The sequence below is a fragment of the Mytilus trossulus genome, chromosome 3 (assembly GCF_036588685.1).
Source record: "Mytilus trossulus isolate FHL-02 chromosome 3, PNRI_Mtr1.1.1.hap1, whole genome shotgun sequence".
In the NCBI taxonomy this organism is placed as follows: domain Eukaryota; kingdom Metazoa; phylum Mollusca; class Bivalvia; order Mytilida; family Mytilidae; genus Mytilus; species Mytilus trossulus.
Genome location: NC_086375.1, coordinates 4,544,740 through 4,559,740, shown reverse-complemented (window position 1 = coordinate 4,559,740; position 15,001 = coordinate 4,544,740). Strand labels below are relative to the sequence as shown.

The 15,001-nt window shown below is 32.4% G+C and overlaps 1 protein-coding gene across 1 annotated transcript in view; it reads left to right on the top strand.

Moving 5' to 3' along the window:
- LOC134710023 (HEAT repeat-containing protein 5B-like) overlaps window positions 1-15,001 on the top strand; it is a 51,311-nt gene that overhangs the window by 10,316 nt on the left and 25,994 nt on the right. Inside the window, exons 2-9 of the mRNA XM_063570169.1 lie at window positions 1,061-1,198; window positions 1,836-2,047; window positions 3,258-3,366; window positions 9,672-9,821; window positions 10,225-10,402; window positions 13,319-13,464; window positions 13,873-14,122; window positions 14,629-14,778. Of these exons, the coding sequence (XP_063426239.1) occupies window positions 1,073-1,198; window positions 1,836-2,047; window positions 3,258-3,366; window positions 9,672-9,821; window positions 10,225-10,402; window positions 13,319-13,464; window positions 13,873-14,122; window positions 14,629-14,778 (1,321 nt within the window). The 5' untranslated portion in view covers window positions 1,061-1,072. The remainder of the gene's footprint in view (window positions 1-1,060; window positions 1,199-1,835; window positions 2,048-3,257; window positions 3,367-9,671; window positions 9,822-10,224; window positions 10,403-13,318; window positions 13,465-13,872; window positions 14,123-14,628; window positions 14,779-15,001) is intronic.

Sequence of the window (15,001 nt, the reverse complement as noted above, 5' to 3'; positions counted from 1 at the left end):
GGCATCCTTTGCATAACTATTTCCTGATCAGAACATAGATAATTAATAAGACTTGGTTAACATCTAAAGCCATTTTCTCTTCCTTCCCCTCCCCCTAAACATGCTAAAATAACTAAACAAAAGAAAATCAATTAACTACGAAGAATAAGAAAAAATGGAAAAGAAAAGATAAACAAGAAAAAAAATAAATGAGTACTTTCTTTCAATCCAAAGGGCATCTTATTTCCTGATCAGTAATTAATTAATTAGACTTGTTAAAGATCTGCCCTCCCTCCCCCTAAAAAATCTAAACAAAAGAAAATCAAACAAGTTAAAAGAATATGAAACATGAAAAAAGAGAAAAAGAAAAGATAAACAAGACAAAAAATAAAAAGGATCTTCTTTCAGTCCAAAGGGCATCCTATTTCCCTGATCAGTAGTTAATTAGACTTAGATTTAACAGTTGGTTAACACTCCTCTTTTGATGTACAGTAGTTACTGACTGATTACAAAGATTTTATAATCATAAACATTCCCCAGTCACAAACCTACATCTGTATGTTATAGAACCACTCAGAACAAACATGTACTTCCACGTAGACACCAGGTTTGATGCATATTCATAACGTCATGGAATGTATTGTGAAATGGATTGATACATGTAGCTGATGTTTTGGTTAAATCAGAATCATCTAAATGATTTGTGATTGATTTTCATACGTTCATTAACTTAAAATGTTGAGTGATCGTATTGACAATATGTGTTGAATATCTTAATAATTTTAGGATATTTTCAAGACTTTGCTGATTGCCTATTGTGGTATTTCAATTGGACATAGAACTTTGAATTTGTGGATAAATTTGTGGATATTTTTAATATGTTGCACTAAGTGGAGATCTATTTATATATATATGTAATTTGTACTTAGTTGGTATTATCAAACCATTCTTCCTTGTGGATATTTTCAGTACTTTTCACTTCGTTTTGGAATTTATACAAATTCTGCAGTTTGTTATTAATTTTTGTGGAAATATGGCCATGAATCTACATGTATTTCAGTGAGTAATTGTAATATTTCAGTAACCTTGGAAAATGGAATTAGCACATAGTCTATTATTGAATGAAGAAGCTTTCAAAAAAATTCCAGAAAATAAAAGACCTGTATTTGTATTTGAATGGCTGAGATTTCTGGATAAAGTTCTATCTGCCGCACAAAAAGTAAGTATAAGAATTAAGTTATAGTCTGGTAATTTTATGCATGGTTTTGTTTCATGTTCCTCGATAAAGGACATTGGGGCTTTCCAAAACAAAATTTGAAAAATGAAAAAACAGGGGGGCCAATAACAGGTCTTATTGTACCTTGTCCTTTCAGAACACTTCCCTTATTGAAATTGTTTTGTTTCTTTATATGTATATACTATGACTTTGTATCAATCTATGTTGAATATTTCAGGGTGCAGGATTTTGTTGTTGTTGTCTAAACAGTTTGCACATTTATCAGCCTTCCCTTCTCAGCTCAGTTGCTCTGTTTTTAACCTACAAATATTCATTCAGATGTTTCTTGGGAGTAATTGATATAAATTCAGAAGTGTTTCACACATTTACTATACTTGCATCCATTTAAATCTTTTCAAGCTTTCTTTAGACAATTTATTAATTAATTTCTACTCCATACGGTTCAGTATGTACCACCCCCCAAATCAATAATGATGAATTATTTTGAAGCTGAGAAACTTCATACATGTAGTTTGGCAAATTTGATTTTGGGAGCATCATTTGGGATTTAAATTTGAGTTGATAACCAAACCAAACAAAAAACGGCATAACACACATATCTATATATTTTTTTTTTCAGTCTGATATAAAAGAAAAACAGAAGAAATTAGTGGAACAATTAATAAATCAAATAAGTGAATCTCCGGGTCCGCCAACGAGAAAGCTACTAGCCAGAAACCTCGCCACATTGTTTGTTGTTGGCGATTCATTTGACCTGTTTCATACGATCGGCAAATGTAATGATATCATAAAGAACAAGGATGACTCTCCAAGCTTCCTGCCAACGAAACTGTAAGTCTGTTGTCATAAGTAATTAGGGTTTAGACGATGATGGATGCAGTGCTACATTATACTGTTATATGAATTGATGTATCTGTTTAATAATCAGAGCATTAACTTGTTGTGTTGTGCTTGCAGTGAAAACAGTAGTGTCAGGTCTGAGGATTTTGCACATAATTTGTACTTATAGTTGCCAATTAACTTGGCATTTGAAGGCCATACTCCAAAAATGCTTTATTTCAATTAATTTGCATTATTGCATACTGTAAACAAACTTATTTTAGTGGCTACTTTGTTTTGATATTAGCCCTTTAGTTACCATGTTTACTAATAAACCCAGAACTCTCAACAATTAAATTTTATACATTGTAAATAGCACATATAGGTCCTTCCTATATTTAACCAATATAGGAAAGGTGTACTGACGTAAGTGGACCGTCTTTCCTATATTTACATCGAACTACTGTCTATAATATTCACATTTGCATGGCCTAATGTCAGGATAACCAATGTTTTGCATCTTATATTCATTAACCTAATGAATGAGAGCTTTTTCTGTTAATTATAAAGTACTATCAACATCAACATACTGAAGTTTTATAGATCAGTTAAATATATCTTCAGAACTTTTCTATAGTGTGAAATGTAGAACTTTACATGAAAGAACTTTTGTATTGCGCAACAGAAAGAAATCTTTAATTGTTTCAAGTTCTTTGACTACATTTATTCAGAAACCTATAATATGGCAAATATTTAAATAGAGTCCAAATTCAGACCTGTATCAAGCCTGAATATTGTGTCCTTTTTTGCTCCAACTGTTTTTGGTGTTAGACCTCTGCGGACGTATCAAGCTACACTCAGCCATGCAGTTTATTATGATTTCTGGGGGTAATCTTGATTTGTCATGGGATAAAATATTGTACTAGAATTGTTTCAACTAGGGTTCATGTTAGATTTGAGTAAGTTTCTCAACAATAAAAGTCTCAGATGTTGACTGCAAGATGCAATGTCTGCTCTGTTGGGGAAATAGTGAAAGAAGAAACATTTAAAATGTTTACAATTTTTTTCAACTTATTCACAGATAATCATAATAAAAGATACCCCATATCCTTTGTTTTTCTATGATAAAAGATTCCAGAAAAATCAAAAAGAATTCAGATAGATGAATGTTGTCCCTTATACATGTATATCTGGTATATTATCTGATTCTTTCTATTTTCAGTGCAGCCATTGCTTGCTTGGGAGCAATGTACGAAAAGCTCGGGCGGATGACAGGACGATCATTTGAAGATACTGTACAAATACTCATTAAGGCTTTAAAGAATGCTGAGGTAAATATTCTTGTTCTACATGTAGTAGGATAGAGGGTAGCTATAGGGAGACTCAGAAGGGAAGTAGTCACTGGTGTAAATTATTAAAAGATTCACATCACAACACACACAGATAGAGTTCTAATTCCGGTTGTAAGTCATTAGTTATTGTAGAGTTATATCCCTTTTTATCTAGGAAAATTGCATAACTTGAGTGAGGGCATTGGTGTTCTCAGACACATTTTTTTTTTAAATATATTTTTGGTGTTTGAGCTGATTGAAAAGTGACACTTGTCATCCCTCTAACATGTCTAATCTTACTCACTCATTTGTCCCTAGCAATTGAATTCAGAAAGAAAATCTCATTGCTAATGTTACTTGTCTATGAGTTATAATAGTGACTTTGAAGTCTAAATCCTCTAAGTCTCAAATGATGCTACATTGTGTTTAAAAAAAAGAAAGATGAAAAGAGGGAGGAGTAGTAGAGCTTGTATAAAGATAAGGTCGTCATGATTATTAACTTGGAATAACTAATGTTTGAATAATAAGCATTGATTGCTCTGAACTTAAAAACAGTAGATTTTGTAATTATCTAGAATACACTGAAGTAATTATGTAATAGCCTTACGTGCATGAGATAATACTGGGAGATCTTGAGCTCCTTCCAAAACTCTTCTGAAAAGAGATTCGTTGAGTGATCTGTATAAGAGCTACCATGATATAATAAATCTTGAGAAAGAATTTGTTGAGAGGAATATTAATTAGTTGTTTTGAAGCCAGTTTCAGTCATGCCAGACATACTATTGTGCCAGGTTGATTTGGTTTTACCATGAAATTAGTCAAAGTATAACATAAATGAACCTATCACTGATGTTCAATAAATATCAAAACTTTTGTCATTAGTCTGACAGGCGATATCATAACAGATACTAAACACCTAAAAGTGATAACACAATGTCAATGATTGTACATGTGTGTTGCAGGTGTGAAAAATCAAACACCTCATCATTGCATACCGTTATGCTTTTTTTAATGTTTTTGTTAGAAAATTAGCATCAAGTTATTTGTTTGTTTGAAGACTTCACATTAAATATAAAGGCAAAAACTGTCAATCAGATTTGTTTTTCTCTCTCCATGATCAAAATAGTACTTCCTTCAAATTTTGGAATCCAATTTTTTGTTTAAGAAAAATCCCCCCTTTTTTGTTAAAAGAAATTAACAACTGTAAGGTGCTTGCCAATTTCCTGGTGCAATCTGTATTACATGACAGTTTTGAGAAAACATATCACTTTGTAAGAATCAAAAGAAATCAAAAAGAAAAGACATGTACCAAGTCTAATACTGCAAAGTCACATGCCTATTGATGACAGTATAGAAAACTTAACTATAGATGTCTTTTGTTAATTTGTTGTTGAATTGCTGTGACATGCATATGTCTACCAAAATATGTTTCTATTCTTAGAAGTAATCCTCGAGTAGGCTGTGACTAGCACATTTACAGAAAAAGATTTTTAGATTGGCAGAAATTACCCTCACAACTAAATTTGTAACATATTGATTTGCAGATGTTATATGTAAACAAATTTAAAATGAGAAACATGCCAACTGTACATTCCTCTTGTAATGCCAGAAACATGTTGGCTGTTAATGTTCCCTGTTAAATCTTCTGCTTGTAAAGTCTCAGTTCAATCTTCATCATGTATCAGTCAAAATTAAATTAATAAGATTTAAATATGTGCTGACTGGTATGCATTTAACATGTAATGTCAGAAGACACATGTCAGCAAAAAAACAGTTGTGAATTGATTTAAAGAGAGTAACTACAGCTAAATTGGCAAAGATATACCACTAACAACAAATTCATAAGCTAGACACATCTTTTTATTGCATGAATGTATATATGTAGGAACAAAAAGTAAATCTCTCCTAATATAAGATTAAGAAGATCTGGTACGTCTACCACTGATACAACCCTCCACCAAATAATATAGAAGGTTAACAATTATAAGTCACTTTAACGCCTTCAACAATGAACAAAACACATCCTGCACCTCAAGCTATAAGAGCCTCTCAAAATGGCAAATGAAAATCAATTTGAGTGAGAAAATTAAAGGCCTGATTTATGTATAAAACAATACAAGGAAAAACAAGTATGATATATTGCAGCAAACTAAAGCCAATGAATTACAGGCTTTGGCAAAGATCTACCATAATATAAACTAAAACAACAAATTCTTTAGTACATTAAAAAGTAATCTTTATTCAGAATATAGGAAGAGAAAGTAATATCTGTGTAATGTATTAAATAGATAAACCACTTGTTGATCATTTAACTGTCAGTTAAGTATTTTATTAGTTTGTTGATGATGTGATAACACAGACATCACCTGTCCATATAAATCCTCTGATTGATACCTTATTAATTACTCAAATCCTTTTTATCATTTAGGGACCCCCCCCCCCCCCCCCCCTTTTCGTAAAGTAGCCTGGATTTGTAACTGAAGCTTGTTTCTGATCATTAGATAGTATCAAGAAGTAATCTTTATTCAGAGTGTAAGAAGAGAAAGTAATATCTGTGTAATGTATTAAATAGATAAACCACTTGTTGATCATTTAACTGTCGGTTGAGTATTTTATTAGTTTGTTGATGATGTGATAACACAGGCTTCACCTGTCCATATAAATACTCTGATAGATACCTTATTAATTACTCAAATCCTTGTTATCATTTAGGGAACCCCCCTTTCTTAAACTAGCCTGGATTTGTACCAAACTTGGACTGAAGCTTGTTTCTAATCATAAGATAGTATCAAGAAGTAAATTTTTATTGATTTTTTTCCTAATTCAATTTTGTTGAGTCTGCGATTATCAGCTAAAGTAGGCGAGACACTGGGTTCCGTGGAACCCTTACAAATGTTTTTTTGGACATGTGACAAAAAATAAATCATGACCCACAAATTCTGAATGTCTGTGGCAAGAAACCCTTAACACCTATATATTATTGGCTATCAAAAGTGGACCAATTTGAACTGTTAAGAATTGGAAGGTTATCTGAGGTCATAATGAAAGCACTTCTGGTCATGCAGGTTAAGTGATGAATCAATGATAATAGACAGCACCTGTTCTGATGAAAACATCATCTCTGACAGACATCTCATTAATCACTTAATAGACTGGTAATTGACTAGAAAGAAATGATTGTTCTGTGAAAATAAGGTATAGTTTATACCCGATTGTTGGATAGTAATTTCATGAGCGTTAATAGACAGGACAATGGTCTATTGAATACTGTAGTGTAAATTCAGAAATTATTGTGAGAATTTTATTAATGCAAATGATGGGACTACTTGAGTATAGCAATAATAAGAACTTACATTTTGATATCAAATACATATATCTGAATGAAGCTTTCCCCAAAATTGCACTGTAGATACATTTAAAGGGCTGTAGATTTAGTCTGGGTTAGGGGTTCAAGATCGTTCAATATGTTTCCCAAACATAAAGAGTTAGGAATGGGTTTTCTAAAGGAGGGGTAGGTCCAGCGAGGTTATAGGGATTAAATTGTACTGTCTAGCTTTTCTGGAACATGTAGAAAATATACTAAAACCAAAATGCCATTAAATGAAATTGGATACCCTACATTTATCATGCTATTCAATAGCCTATGGTCATATCACTGAAGACTCCATCCTTAAATATTAAAAATTATCATTCTACATCAATAATATATTTGTGTTGATTAGATACACCCATTCATGTTAACACCCTGAAGGTTTATCTTATACATCTAAGTGTTTTTAAACAGAGACTTTAAAATTTTGTAAATTGAGAGATTAACGTGATTATTATGGGAGTAATGAAGTTATCATATTACAAAGCACCTGTTCAGTTACCTTAATTGACAGCTTACAGGTTAATTATCAAGGTAAATCACTTCCTGTGTATTGAGGAGAAGGAAATTTGCGTATTGTTATTAATATTGATCTCAAATAATTATAGCAAATGGAATGGTGAATTGATGGACACTTTGGCATCGATTTTGATTTTCTATAATTTTACATGACTTTCCATCTCCAGCTATTATGTTGTTGATTTCCACTAGGCTGATTGATTGTTAAGTGAAATTATCTGGGTTAGAAATATGCTGTAGTAATCACTTCAATCAATAGGGATTGACGTAGACTTAAAGATTATTAAACACTAAATTAAATACATGTACATATTCCTTTGGGAATTCTAAGATAATATTGAGATATTTCTATTCTAAGGAGAAATTCCAGTGCAAAATCTCAAATATTTGTTAAAAAATTGGTTTTAATCCTGAAATTAAACTATTTTGATTGTCAATAATTTTAAATCAGTTGCCATGGAAATATATTTTGTTTCATTAAACACTTAATGTCAATGGTATTATGGGTCAATAGACTTGGAGTATTAAAATTTATTATCTGGTGTCTTAGACTTAATTGACCTGGTTCAGAAGCATCAATAATTATGGTTGCAGTCTTGTAATTGACTGCTCCATAGGCTTACATGCTAAACAGCTGATCTTTGAAAATAAAAAAATAAAAAATGCTACATAGAAAAAAAAATCATGTTCATATTATGTATGTACTAATGTGAAATTGTGATTTAATCGAAAAAAAAGGGGATGTTGCCACGAAGAATAAAAAGTTACGCAATCCTGAAGTCAAAACATTTTTTTTCTACTTTCTGTTTGCCATTTTTACTAGGCCGCACCACTTTCAGTAACCATGATATCCTTCCACTTTCCTGGATTGATTTCCCCAAAAGATGCAAGATTTTTTTTAAAGTCTATATATATGTTTCAATTCAGCATAAACCTATAATCAAACAGAAAAAAATGAGTTCAGAAAAAAATTCAGAAAAAAATGCACTATTTTGTTTCCATCCATGTTTTGACATGCACCGGAAATTGGAGTTGTAATACAAGACTGGTACCTATTATAGGGTTTGTGATTAGGTCAGTTTGAGGAAAATGATAGGTCAATGGTATTTGGTATGCAATTGAATGAACATTGACACAGCTCATTTCAATGGAGATTAATTGGCCCTACCTCCAAAGTGGTGTATTGACTGAAACTTTAACCTAGTTTGTTAAAATAAAATCTTTTAATTAGGTTAGTTAAGGAGCATGATATTTGGGTATACATTTTCATTATGTGAGTTTGTGGTCTAGTGGTTAAGGCCAATGGCAACAGTGTTGGAAGGTCCCGTGTTCCATTCTCACTTGGGGTGCTAAAAATATCAGTACATCAGAAGGGTAAATTTCATCCTCTCACACACATCTCTGGTACCCAGACCGGAGTTTAAACTAGAATGGGTACTTGGGGCCTTGGTTGGTCAAAGTTGTCCCCTACTTTGACCTGGAGATCAATCTTCTGATATCTTTCTGGTTTCCACTGAGTGGCCCGGTGGTTCTCTCTGTGTACTTCAGCTTCCTCCACCACAATAACAGACTTCCCGGTGTCTTACACGCTCCCTTGGGCAGTGTTGGGTGGGGATTGTTTTGGTGATGGGATAATATTGTAAAGGACACATTATACGTTAGTTTTCTCGTTTGAATTGTTTTACATTGTCTTATTGGGGCCTTTTATAGCTGACTATGCGGTATGGGCTTTGGTCATTGTTAAAGGCCGTACGGTGACCTATAGTTGTTAATGACTGTGTCATTTTGGTCTTTTGTGGATAGTTGTCTCATTGGCAACTGTACCACATCTTCTTTTTTATAACATCTCCATTAATCCTTAGGGAGTGTACATGGATCCGCTGTACCCTTGCAGTCAATCAAGGGGTTCGTCTAAACTGGCGGAATCTTGAGTACATATATACATACAATTAGCTTTTGCAGATCTCAATTCCATGGGGATGTATATGGCCTTATCTTCTAAATCATAGCTCATTGACTCAAAAACTTTTGCAGGATTCACTTGTTTGTGTTTATATTTAGGTGCCTGTAAATACAGAAATTATTGCCAGGTTTTTATTAAAGTGAATACTGCGACTTGATGAGTATCACAATGATAAGAACTACTCAAATAGCATTCTGAGTAAAAACTGAAACATGGACATAATAAGCAGATTTTTTTTTAAACTGCAAAAATCATTTTTTGTTCATTCTTGAATTATTGCAATGATTGCAATGATGCACTCAATAATTTGTGAATTTTAATAGTTTCTGCCACTTATGATAAGATGTCTACTTTCAAGAAATATAATAACATTGCCAAGACAGAAATCCTATGAGTTGAAGGGATAAATTTCAATAATATATATGAAATGATTAATAACTTTTTATTTTTCAGAGTCAAGGACGTAGTGAGATAATGTTGACCTTGGAGAAGGTAATTGGAGGTCTGGGGTCTGCAGGAGGTGGGATATACAAAGACATATATAAGGCAGCTAAACAGTGTATGACAGATAGGGCCATGTCTGTAAGATGTTCAGCAGCAAAGGTACATACAAATTATGGGTATTGTATGATATGGTGATATTTTCCAGTCATGATACAAAAATTAACTCAGTGTCTTGATATAAATTTTGGAATCTTTGAAGAGCCATGACTTTATAGATCAGTTTAATTCAGTCACCACCATGTTGCTAATAATCAATTAGTTATCATGGAAATACCTGCAAAGTTATCAAACTGATATTGGGTCTCTACTACTTTAATTATTTTAAGCTAAGGGGTCATAATATTTTTTCCTGGATGATGACCTGCTGTGATCTAAACGCGACTTTCTTGTAATCCCTGTATTCCATGTACATGTATTATAAAAAAAAAAAATGTACCCATAAAATTATACAATAGACTAAGCACTGAATGTACCTCTCTTTCATTTCTAATGCTCCTTTCAGTGTATGATGCAGTTGGTTAAAGAAGCACAGTTTATGTATACAGCAGAACTAGAAACAGTTACTTCCCTTTGTTTCCGAGCTTTAGATGGATCTAATTATGATGCACGTTGTGCTATTGGTAAACTTCTTGGTGAACTGCTTTATTCTGCCCAGTCTGTGAAGACACCTGTGGGTAAGTGTAGTTATCTCCCTTACACCTGTGGGTAAGTGTAGTTATCTCCCTTACACCTGTTGGTAAGTGTTGTTATCTCCCCTACACCTGTCGGTAAGTGTTGTTATCTCCCTTACACCTGTGGGTAAGTGTTGTTATCACCCTTTGTTTCAGAGCTAAGATGTATTGTAGGATGATTGCGTTATTGTCAAACTTATTTTGTGCATATAAAATATAAAAAAGAAGATCTTTATTAAAGTAGAAAATTGACATTTTTTTCACTGTATGAGCAAAATACAAATTTGAAACATCTGAATTTTCCATGGTTCATGATTAGAAACAACAAGTTGTAATTTTTGTGGACCAATAAATAAAAGTCTTAAATTTTACAAAGTAGAGAAGTTCATGAGCAAAAATATGTCCTAGAACCACAAAGTTTATGAGCCTGTGAACCAAATAAAAATATAAAAAACACAAAGATCAAAAGCTCTTTATTCGGCAAACGAATGAAAACCAGATTCATTAATTTACAGTCTATTGATTTACATAATTAGGAATTATTAAAAGCAAATATAACTAGAATTGCCATTGCAAGCAATAGCGGATGTCACCCTATTGCCACTAAGCGGCAGCCATTTGAAAACAATTTAACAGTGAATGCAGATCAACACATTCATGACATTGTGATAAATCTTTCTGTAAATTTTGAGTACATTTTAAGCATTGTCAAAACTTTCACATTTCTTTTGTTTCCATGGCAGCGGCAGCCATTTTGAAAATTCTGAAGTCAAAAGTCTCATCTATACATGGTAGTTAACAATAATATTAAGTTTCATAAGTTTGAAGCATTTTGGAAATATTTGACATTTCTGCAGTTTCCATGGCAACAGTGGGCATTTTGGAAATTCCAACTTCAAAAATCTCATGCAGACTTGACAGTCAACATATATATTAAGTTTCACCAATTTTGGAGCATTTTGAAATTTTTGACATTTTGGCTGGTTTCTATGGTAACAGATACCATTCCAAATTTCTAATGGCAGATACCACATTGGTACATGGGAAGGAACATACCATCAAAGTTACAATGGATTTGACCTACCATTTTAAGAAAGTAAATGCCACTTTAAGGTTTTTGAAGCATTTTGACCATTTTTGAGTTGTTTCCATGGTAACAGCAGACATTTTTGAAATTCCAATGCCAAATTGCACATCTAACAATGTTGCTCATCGTTACTGTGGAGTTTTATTAAATTTGGAGCATTTTGATATTTTGGAAATTTTTGGTGTAGTTTCCATGGCAACATGATAGTTCCAATGATTGCCAAAATCATCCAAAACCAGTATATGCCCGGCACCTACATTGTATCAAAATATAATGATTCTAAGTTAAAGCAACTCCAAATAATACATTTTAACCAAAAACTGGAATTTTTCACAATTGTTCCGTTTCCATGGTAACGGCAGCCATTTTTTATGGTCTTAGACCATACTGCAACCCGAAATTTGGTGTTCCTCATTATAGTGAACTATCATTACGATTGGTTCCATTGGCTCCGAGAAAACTGCCGGACAAAATAGGTGGAAGAATAATAACTAGAATTGGTGTTCCTCATTATAGTGAACTATCATTACGATTGGTTCCATTGGCTCCGAGAAAACTGCCGGACAAAATAGGTGGAAGAATAATAATAATACAGAAAAAGAAACAGAGGAAAAGCAATATGTCACCCGACATTGTCGATCGGGTGACATAATAATACAGAAAAAGAAACAGAGGAAAAGCAATATGTCACCCGACATTGTCGATCGGGTGACATAATAAAAATACATTTATTATTATTTTTTTACCCCTCAAATTGCAATGTAATTACATGAAATTATACTTTAACATAGTTTGCTTATCAAAACATTTCTCAAAGATCAAATCTATTTTAGTTTGATGTATAATTAATGTTGTAGCATGTTTAAATGATTGATAAACAGAATTCCATAGAAATGATAGATAATTTCTTGGATAAATAGAATTCCATAGAAATGATAGATAATTTCTGGGATGGGATTACATAATTGTCATTATCTATAGGTGAATAGTCAGGTTCTTGAAGCCAGAGTAAATATTTGTAATATTTGAAGAAATTAATAATTGTTTATTCTCCACATCATTAGTCCTGATTGTGTTGACATAGAGTGCAGTATTTGACGATAGATTTGTTATTAAATCTCACTGTGAACAAATAATGACTGAATACAAAATTTAGTTAATGAATAAATATAATAATGTATTATTTCTTTGTGAAAAATCATAAAAACGCAGGTGTAATTATCAAACATGATATGAATAGCATAAAGGCAGCAACCCAACAAACAAAAAACATATACCAGAGAATTAATCCTAATCCTTTGAGAATCTTTGAGAAAGAAAAAAAACACCACATTATTTTTCATGCACACATAAGAAGTAACTTAGTCTCCTTTTAAGTTGGTTATTGGAAATATTCTCCATTTTGTGCTATATTTTACCTTGAATAAATTCAAGTTATAGGATGTATGAAATTTATTTTAAAAAAATGAAATATACTTATGCTGAATTGGAAATAATAATGACTTAATAATTTAATTTAATTACTGCAACTGTTTGTAAGTCTGGTTTCACAAAGCTCTGTTAAATTCCCCAATTAACTAGTGACCTCTTAGTCTCAAAAGGGGTGTGGTAAAATGCAACCACAAACAGTAGTTATATAGGGGTGATTCAGAGTCTGGTAATTTTTTGATAGGTTATTCTACATTTCTTGCAGTAAATTCATCATTCCTTATTCCAACTATTTTATTTTTCTAAATTTTTTAATTTTTCATATTTGAGGTACCTCTTTATTATTTTGTACTTTGGAGTTTAAAAACAGTCAATAATTCTGTAAAACATTTCCTCTTTTACAGGTAAAGCTAAGCTTGTTAAAGTAGAAGATGTTCTAACTCTCCTGGCATCAGGTTTCCTTAAAGGAGGTATTGGTTTCTTAAAGAGTTCTGGTGAAATGATTAAAGGCAGCTCTAAAGAAATAAACCGAGAAATCAGAGTGGGCATTACACATGTGAGTAGAATGAATGAAAGATTGCAATAGTTTCATCCTTTCTCTTTTAAAATGTCACACAAATGAAAGGTTTGACCTTAGAAAAAAAAAGAATGCCTGATTTAGAAAGTGTCAGATATAAAAATAAAAAGATATCATTTGCCTCATGCAACTTTCCACCAGAATGGATGTTGTGGAAGTTTAGCATTAATAGGTCACTGTATGGCTAGTTCCTGGACATTTGGTCAAGTAGACAGTTACCATTAAAGAGTCTAATAAAATTTTCAATGATTAAATTGAGACCCTTATTTGTACTAGTCACACAAAAAGATTAATAGCTTTAAATATAGTACTGTCCTATTGATATCTTTTATGTATTATGTCCATTGGCATTTAATATTCCTGATTTATTTTTTCCCGTCTTTTCAGGCTTACATAGGGTTTGTAAGAACAATGGGAGGTTTATGGTTGGAACGAAACATTTCTCTTTTTCTAAACCATGTCCTTAACCTGGTGGCCAATCCTAAAGCCACACCCACCCATGTGGATGCTGTCTATGCCAGGAAGTGTGTCCTATTTATAATGCGATGTTGTATTGGTGAATTACTGGGAGAGAAAGCTCAGATTGCAGCTGCCAAGGAAATATGCCAAATTATAATCAAACAAATGAATACTGTTGGTGAGATATAAATAAATCATTCATATTGTCAAAAAACTTATCATAGAAAGTTTTATGATGAATTTCCTTGTACTGTATAGCTTTTGATCTATTTGTGATTTATCTTTCTCCTTCGTTAAGTATATAATATTCAATGTTTTTTTCATAGGAAGTGTCTGGAAACTTAATCAAAGTTAAATGAGCTTCATCAAAAATGTTTTAAAAAATGAATTATTTTTTGTATTACATGTATTAAAAATTATAACTAGGTCACTTCATCTTTCTAAAATGATTTATAAAAATAAAATAAAACACCCAAGATTTTATTTATATGACTCAGAAAAAAATTACAGGGTTATTATTTTACTGCTTGAAATCGCTTAAAATATTAACATGTATTTTGTTAAATTAAAAAAAACCCACAGGTTTGTCTCCCTTATTACATGGCTATAAAAATATATATTAAATCTTCAAACTAAGTAAAAAACTATATTCAGACTATGCATGAATCATTACCTTTATTTTAGGGGAGGCAGCAGTGGATAGTGCCAATGACGCCAAGTCACAAAGTATACTAGGTGGGCAACATGTGCTGGTGTGTGCTCTACACGAGTTGGGAAGTCTTGTTCTTAGATTAGGAACTTCAGCTAGTCCCTTAGTAGCAGAACCAGCAACAGGTATGGTCAGGGGTCGAAATAAGCACTGGTCTGGTGGTCTGAGAGCAGTAAAATTTACGTCAGACCATTAGTATTTATGTCAGACCATTAAAATTTACGTCAGATCAGTAGATTTAGTTAACTGGTGGTCCGACGGTTAACATGATTATGTTTTGTACCCTTTCAGATTGATGGTATGCTTTGATTTAAGTAATTTTGCATACTGTTTAAAATACATTGAAGG